At 42.2% G+C, this 7655-nt stretch overlaps 1 protein-coding gene across 1 annotated transcript; it reads right to left on the bottom strand.

Annotated features, from left to right (window-relative positions):
- Positions 1 to 7626, bottom strand: DNAJA1 (DnaJ heat shock protein family (Hsp40) member A1). Its single transcript, XM_054285920.1, has 8 exons — positions 7370 to 7626; positions 7095 to 7272; positions 5934 to 6038; positions 5608 to 5835; positions 4114 to 4228; positions 2089 to 2204; positions 1430 to 1530; positions 1 to 598 (listed from the first exon to the last, which is right to left on the bottom strand). The coding sequence occupies exons 1-8, from the start codon at positions 7499 to 7501 to the stop codon at positions 380 to 382; spliced, it is 1194 nt and encodes a 397-aa protein (XP_054141895.1). The 5' UTR covers positions 7502 to 7626; the 3' UTR covers positions 1 to 379.
- Positions 7627 to 7655: the final 29 nt, after the last annotated feature.

Here is a 7655-nt window from a genome sequence, read left to right as displayed (position 1 = left end):
TTATAAGTACTTGTGCATACTTTATTCACAGAGTATAAGATCTAGAATTTCTAAAAAGCACACCACAGAATCTTAGTTTAAGCCTGGGCAATTGCACACATACAGGAATTACAAGGTTTGGAATAAAAGACAAGCAGGTAAGGGAGTTTTCTGGAGCAAGAGGCAGGGGTGAAGTGCAGTCAACTTCATTTCAGCTTGTATCCTGGAGCTTTATACAAATTGCAAAGTCAGTTTAATTACTTAGTTTATTTCTTTTCGCTTTTAGAAATGACTATGGCTGGATAGAACAACAAATAGGAGGTGAGGGTAACTGCTTGTAGTCCTTCACTCATCCACTACTGCATACAAAACAAGCATCACAAGTTATTCACTGGCCCATTTACGATGTCTGGCACTGAACACCACCTCTAGGCTGATGCTCATCATCTTCATACACTTCTCCATTATAGTGGTGTTTTCGCTTTTGAGACGGATCGAAGTCCACTAATTCCACCTGTTCCATTTCCTCAGTTTCTTCTATCTCCTGCCTTGTAGGTAGCAGTTTTTCGAGTAAGGACAGCTTATCTGAGGAGAGGAAGCCACTCTCTGGGAAGATCACCTGAAATCAAGAGCTAAGGTTACTCAAGTCTATTTGAACTGTTTTTTCATTAGGTCAAAGAGACCTACAGGTTAAATATCTGTCAAAGTCAGGTCTGTCGTCCTAGGTTACTTAAATTCAGAGCTTAATATCAGCATCACTAAGCTGGTTTTTAATGCCTGCATGAAGTTAGCTTCTAACTCTGGCAACTCAATCAACACCTTTATTCTTCTGCCTCAGGCTGCCCACTAGAATCAACCACAAAAGCAAAGAAGAAATGTAATACAGTAGCACATCTTACTACATATTTATAATAGCATATACAACTACATATTCAAATATATATATATATATATATATATATATATATATATATATATATATATATATATATAAACAAAACATCAACATTAGAGATATGGTTAAATATATTCTAAGCTGTAGCAGATAGGCCTTACGGCTACAGCTCCCAGTATTAGCTTCTCCCCAGAGAAGAAAATCAGCATTTTCCAACCTACTCTTCTGCTCCAGTGCAGAAGTTGAAGTTACTCATGCATTCTTCCTACAGGGCAATAGAAACTAAACAACATGTCAAGCAAATAGACATTCACAAGGTTGCTGAAGAAATTCCTCTGGTACCTAATGTACTTTGAGGGCACAGTGTTCTGGAAGTTTTCTCTGTTCTGAACTATAATTCTGATGGGTTCCATGTTCCCATCATTGTAAAGAAAAAATACCAAAACAGGATATCTGATTATGGGTATCTCTTCTTGACTGAGGTAGTGCTTACTGGTTGAATTTTGGATGGATGTTTGGTCCTGAAATGCTGTGGAAGTGAGTTGATTTACTTACCCTGAATTCTATGATCAGACGTCCTTTTTCATACGGTCTGCGATAGATTGGCATACCTTCATTCAACACACACTTAATAGCCCCATGCTCAACAACCTGGCCTAAAAAAGATAAACAAAAAATTACCAAAAAAGGAAGGGAGCCATGCAAGCAACAGAAGCAGCTTTAGTTATAATTCCCTTCAATATTTATGTAGCTTTCTACATTGTGGTTAGGCAGCAACATGTAGTAGTCTAACAGGAACTTATTGCCTGGTAACATATCAGCAGGAAAGCAGATTGATGTCTCCATTACATTCCTGTAAACCTTGTTATGCTTCCCAAAGGAAGCATACTTACAAATTTATTAAGTGCTCCATCGCTTCCAAGGCTGAAAAAGTGGTTTTCAGAGACCCACGGCCTTCAATTCTCATGAGATATCCTCAGGATGCAAGTATGTCCATGAGGTAGGGTCTGTTACTATGTCACGCAAAGAGAAAGTTACTGCTGACTGCTATGCAAAAATCCTTTTTTATTTTAAGATTTGTACTGCAAAGACTAGGGCAAAGAATTTGACACCAGCACCATTTACATCAAGATGGGGTGCTTTTGTTCCTTTACATTTCCAGCTTACATTCACTGTATGCTACAATTTCCAACAGAAAGCAAACCAACTCTTACCAGGATGGGAGGTAATAATAATAGTTCTGTTATCCAGAGTTGTGATGGGCTTTTGAAAGCCACATAGTGCTTCAACCAGCTGAATATCCATAGACAGAAGTAGATCTTCATCTCGTCTAAGGCAGAACCAATCAACAACAGTCACAGTGAGAGAGAAATAGTACAAGGATCATGCCCAACTTCAGCATTTAAAATCTAGAAATTACAATAAGCTGTAATTATAACAGGAACCCAGGCAACTAAACAAAGCATACCAAATATTAATGAAGCTCCTCAATTACTAGAATGATGCTCACTCTGAGAGCCATTATGATTATGTCAAGCTATCTAAAGTGTTACAAGTGTTTATTGAGAAGAAATAATACCATAAGGCCCACTGGCATCCAGTTTCACTTCACTGCCCATTCCCAATTAAAAAAAAATTTTTCTCAGCCTCATAAATACTGAAACTGGGACAATTAATTCCTTTCTTTGTGTAGATAAATACAGTCTTAATTGCACTAGCTTGCATTACGGTGATCTGTGACACCTTCAAGATTTATTACCAGGGTAAGTCTGAACAGGTGATGGCCACTTTGGGTAATAATACAAGTACCTTTGACACAAGTACCAAGAAGTATCTGGAATAGTGTTAATTACTTTAACTGTGTTCTGACTTCAGTATGACACTACTAGTAATTGTCTACATGTTCAAAGCCTACAAAATCCTTCATCTTATTCAAAGAATATAGAACACTCACCCTGTTTTTAAAACATCTCTGACAGGAGACTTGAACGAAAAGCTAATTTTAGATTCTGGCAGGAGAGGAGGAACATCCCACTTGTGCGAGAGCATGACCTCAGCATAACCCCACAAGACCAGTAACAGCAAGGGTTATTGAAGGACACTAGAACTGAAAGCATTGGGCAGAAGGATAGACAAAAATAATGTAGCAGCATTTTGACTTCAGGTCCCAGGAAACCATGAGAACAGTTTGGCATATCTGAATCAGTGTCTGGTTTCACTGGAAGTTAAGAAAAATCAGCTGAGTAAGCTCATCCAAAGCAGAAGTGATTCTTAACCTGTGAGCTCAGTGTTCCTTGGCACAGAATTCTGGCACCAGCTTCAAGAGCTCAGCACCATACATGATAGTGAGGTACACCACCTGCAAGTTTCCCAAGAACCTTTGGCTCACTGTTCCTATTTACAAGCACAAGGTCAGTGATAAGTGCTTTCTCTAAACCCACCACTTCCTCTGTAACTGATCTGAGCAGCAGCAGTGAGAAAACAAATGCAACACAGTTTTGCAAGCTCATCAACGGTGCTTTTAACCAAAATACACTGAACAGACTAATTCCACAAACAGTAACACTACAGAGGGAGGTATGCAACACCCAGCAGTATTGCCTGGGAGCATGAAATAGTTGAGATGTGGTCAGCGCTGCTTGAGTCACTTTTGCTTTCACAATAAAAGCCAGACAGGACCAATTATGCTGCCCATAGCACTTGGGCAGGAAATGAAGTGTGGCAAACCATGTTTGATCACAAGAGTGCACACCACACTGAGTAAATTTGTCCTAAATAAGATCCACAAACACATATGCACACACTCCAAGTTTTCTGTGTCTTGAGGCCATGTGGACAACAGTGGACTACATTAAATGACAATTTTCTGAGCTAAATAATTGAAAGCAAGGAAACCGCCACAAATATTCAAAACTACTATAAATCTCAGTATTCCAAGGAGTTCTTAAAATTAAAGATTTGTAAATTATTAACTGTAACTGCTTTTGTTTGCCTTCTAGTCCCTTCTGCTGCCAAAGCTCACAGGAGATTACCTCATGCTATTAGAACCCAAGTGGCCAGACTAGCTGCACCAGAACTCACCTCAGCGCTCCTCTGACCACCCAGACAAACTCATGGCTGAGTGACAGTCATGTGATCCTATCTCCTGACACTCCAGTACCTACAAGATGAGTGGTAACCAAGGAAGCACGTGGAAAAACATCACAGGAGATAACATAAGAGAATTCAAGTGTCTTTACCTTGTAAATACAGAGTGGTCTTTCTGATCCAAGACAATAATAATATCCCCGGGCTCCAGACCTGGCTCTTGGTCCCCTTCACCATGGAATGTTATTTTCTGACCATCCTTCATTCCTATTGCACAAAACAAAAACATTTTTCTTATTTTTAAGACAAAAGCACCAACAACAAACACTTTTAGAGGCATGAGCTGGTATCAAGATAAGCAAGAACAAGGTATCTTTAAGCAAGAACATCAGGACCTTCCCTTGAAGGATTCGTTTTCATTTTTCTTTTAATCCACTCACTTGTTCAACAGATCTTAGCACTGCTAACCTGAATTCAGTCTCAGGACCATCAGGTTTAACTGTATTGCCAAAAGAGCCACCAACATAAAGTCCCGAAGGAAAATATCATCAAGACAGTTTTCATTATACACACAAATACAAAGAAGAAATCAGAAACACTGTGTACAAACTCTATTTCAAGAGCAATTGACTAGTCAGGTTCTTCAGTTTCATAAATATGTGGCACATCTCCTTATGAAGCATCATCTCAGTGACTGCCAAGTAAAAGAAGCATTCCCCACGGACTGAAAATCTCCTGTAAGAAACTTGTTTCACCCACACAAGAAGTCTATTGAACAAATATACTAGCTCTCTAATGCTATATGAGTCTCTTTTCCCTTCCTTCTAGAAAAACATTCTCATATGTTCAAAATATCAGTAATATATATCCCTTCTAGTCCTCATATTTACTACTACTGTAGGATTTGGCCTACAAATTCAGGCATTGCATAAGCTCTGCTTACACTTCACACATGTAACAGCTGCAGGTCACAATCACGAGAGAGTCTGTAAAAGTCATGTACTTGTCAGCTTGCTCTGTCCTAGAAGCTGCACTACTCCACAGGCTTCTCCCACCAGCCTCTGAGCAGCCCCCTCAGCAGAAATGCATTTGTCACTGAATACCATTACCTTCACCCATCACACTGAGGGTCTGTGTATCGAGCTGCATTTTGACAGGAAAGGAAGCAGTACCTGCGCTAGGCAGCACTGTCAGGGGTGTGTAGCCAACAGAGTTCTAAGCATGAGAGGCTTAGCACTGTCTTTGCACCCTATCACTATAGCAGACCTGGTTCCCCTTCACACTGAAACACAGCGGAAGTGATCGGAGTCTGCAGGGTTTTGCTGCAGGCAGTGAAAATTGATCAGACTACCTGATCACAAACTGGCCTTAGAGGGACCTGAAAAATAATTCACTGCTTACAATAATGCAAGTTTCAGAATTCACTCTTAGTTATGTGCCAGGCTTAAGAAGTGAACACAGAGATAGTTGACCTTCCCTAGAAAACAACTCTACTTTTTGTAAGACAACAATAAGCAATTTTGCTATGTATTCAGCACTGTTACTAACCAAATTGACACCAGGTATTTGCTAAGGTTTCTGTTTTAGTGCTGCAAAGTCAGTCAGCACATTCCAGGTCAATACTTCACCTCAGTAAGACACCTCACCTTTGTCAATGTGAACTTCCAGGATCTTCTTCTCCCGAACAATTTTTCTGCCATTGCAGCTCTTACACCGGTCCTTGGGGCTGATACGCTCCCCATGCCCCTGGCACTCCATACACACAGACTGGATCTGCTGCACCATTCCTGGCCCAATCTGGTGAATTCTGATCTGCATGCCTGTTCCCCTGCAATTAGGGCAGCATTCTACTGCACCTTTCTTACCACCACGACCTGAGAACAAAAATTGGAGATAGGTAGTTATATGCTACCAGAAAAAAAACCCAAAAGCTTTAGAAACATATTCTCTTTAGTTTCAGTTTCAACATTACCTTCACACTTGTCACAGATGACATTTTTCTGCAGTGCAAGTTTTCTCATTGCACCATTGTACATATCTTCCAAACTTACTGACAACTGGTGGACCACATTTTTACCTGTAAAAGAGCAAATATTTATTCAAGCTTAGAAGCTTGGTCTTCACATCTCCCTGTCAAGCCATGATAAGCCAAGTCTCTGGGCTTTAGCATCTTGTTTCAATAGAGCTTTGTCTTGTTTTGCTCATATTAGTCAAAAGCCTCTTCTCAGCTGCTGTCATATTAGGGAACAGTTGTTATGACTGACTCTGGCAAAGTCAGAGGAGACCTTCTGGAAAAGTACAAACAGTGAAAGCAACAGAACATACAGAACCTCAAATGTGTAAGTCTGATAATGCAGGACCCTGGTTTCAACAAAGTCACCAAACAGATCTCCTACAAACAAGTGAGAGACTCTGTTTGGAATCTCCACTTCGACACCTTCCTCCTCTCACCACGTGACCTTCTGGAACCAGAAATGACCAACTATATTTTTACCCTCAGGAACTCCTTAGCACTTCAGCTGCTGTAGGCTTAGTTATCTAAAGGATGCTGAGCTCTGGGTTGTTACAGACTCTTAACACTTGGATACAAAACAATTTTTCTTCCCTTTCTCACCAGATCTGCACTAAGAGGTGATGGGGTCAGCACTGCTCTTAACAAGTTTAAAGTTCTTCCCAGCGTGATTAAACTGGAGCTTAACTTCTGGGTAGCATTTTACTGCACCTTCAACATAATACCAATGCACAGTGCAGAACACAGAAAAGTTTCATAGACTGAACTGGATCTTGATGTCGAAGTAGTTGCTTTTACATGCTACACTTACACTAGCTTAGTTAATAAACCATTTTAAGATACTTTACCTTTCCATTTCCTATTTTGTCTACCAGCAGCTGGGCTTACACTCAGCTAAAGGTACTCCGAACGCACCTGGTTAGCGATTAACAGAGGACAATGCACAGGAGACCAAACTACCACTGCACCAACCAAACGCCCTCCCTTGGGGTTTCAGGCGTTAAGGGAAAACAGTTTTCTCCAATTTTCAGATTAACCCTGTAACTTCAATTAAACTCTGTTTAAATTCCCACATCTATGACATTCTCTTCAAAGAATCTGATATCCCCGCCGACACATTACCTCGCCTCTCCCTCTGCATCCTTCCCCCGCCGCCGAAGAACATATCGAATATGTCCATGGGTGACCCGAAGCCGCCGCCAGAGCCGCCCTCCTTGATAGCTTGCTCGCCTCCTTTGTCATACAGCTCCCTCTTCTTCGAGTCCGACAGCACTTCGTAAGCTTGAGAGATCTGCTTGAACTGCGGAAAGGACAGTCACCGGCACTCAGGCACCTGCGGCACCCCCGGCGGGACTCCCGCCCGACCCCCTCCCTCCCTCCCGGCCCGTCCCGCCGACCTTCTCGCCCTCATTGGGGTTCTTGTCCGGGTGGTACTTGAGCGCGAGCTTGCGGTAGGCCTTCTTCAGCTCCTCGGCGGACGCGTTGGGCTTAACGCCCAGCACATCGTAGTAGGTGGTCTCCTTCACCATAGCGGCGGTGGCGGCGGCAGGAGGCCCCCGGGGCGGCGGACGCAGATCCCACTCGGCCCGGCTCCGATCCCGACTCTTCTGGAAACTTCGGGCCGGTCCCGCAGCCCCGCCGCTTAACAGCTGGCCCCGCCCCGGAAGTCCTGCCCCGCCGCGC

Source organism: Melozone crissalis, unplaced genomic scaffold, assembly GCF_028551555.1.
Source record: "Melozone crissalis strain CALT ecotype California unplaced genomic scaffold, PUWL_Pcris_2 ptg000005l_1, whole genome shotgun sequence".
In the NCBI taxonomy this organism is placed as follows: Eukaryota; Metazoa; Chordata; class Aves; order Passeriformes; family Passerellidae; genus Melozone; species Melozone crissalis.
Note: the sequence above shows the minus strand (reverse complement) of the source record. Positions and strands in the feature narration are given on the sequence as shown.

Coding starts and splice junctions, on each gene's coding strand:
- DNAJA1 (XM_054285920.1), bottom strand. CDS start 7,501: ATGGTGAAGGAGACCACCTACTACGATGTGCTGGGCGTTAAGCCCAAC. Junction 7,273..7,369: donor ACCCCAATGAGGGCGAGAAG/GTCGGCGGGACG, acceptor TCCTTTCCGCAG/TTCAAGCAGATCTCTCAAGC. Junction 2,205..4,113: donor GACCACTCTGTATTTACAAG/GTAAAGACACTT, acceptor GTTCTGCCTTAG/ACGAGATGAAGATCTACTTC.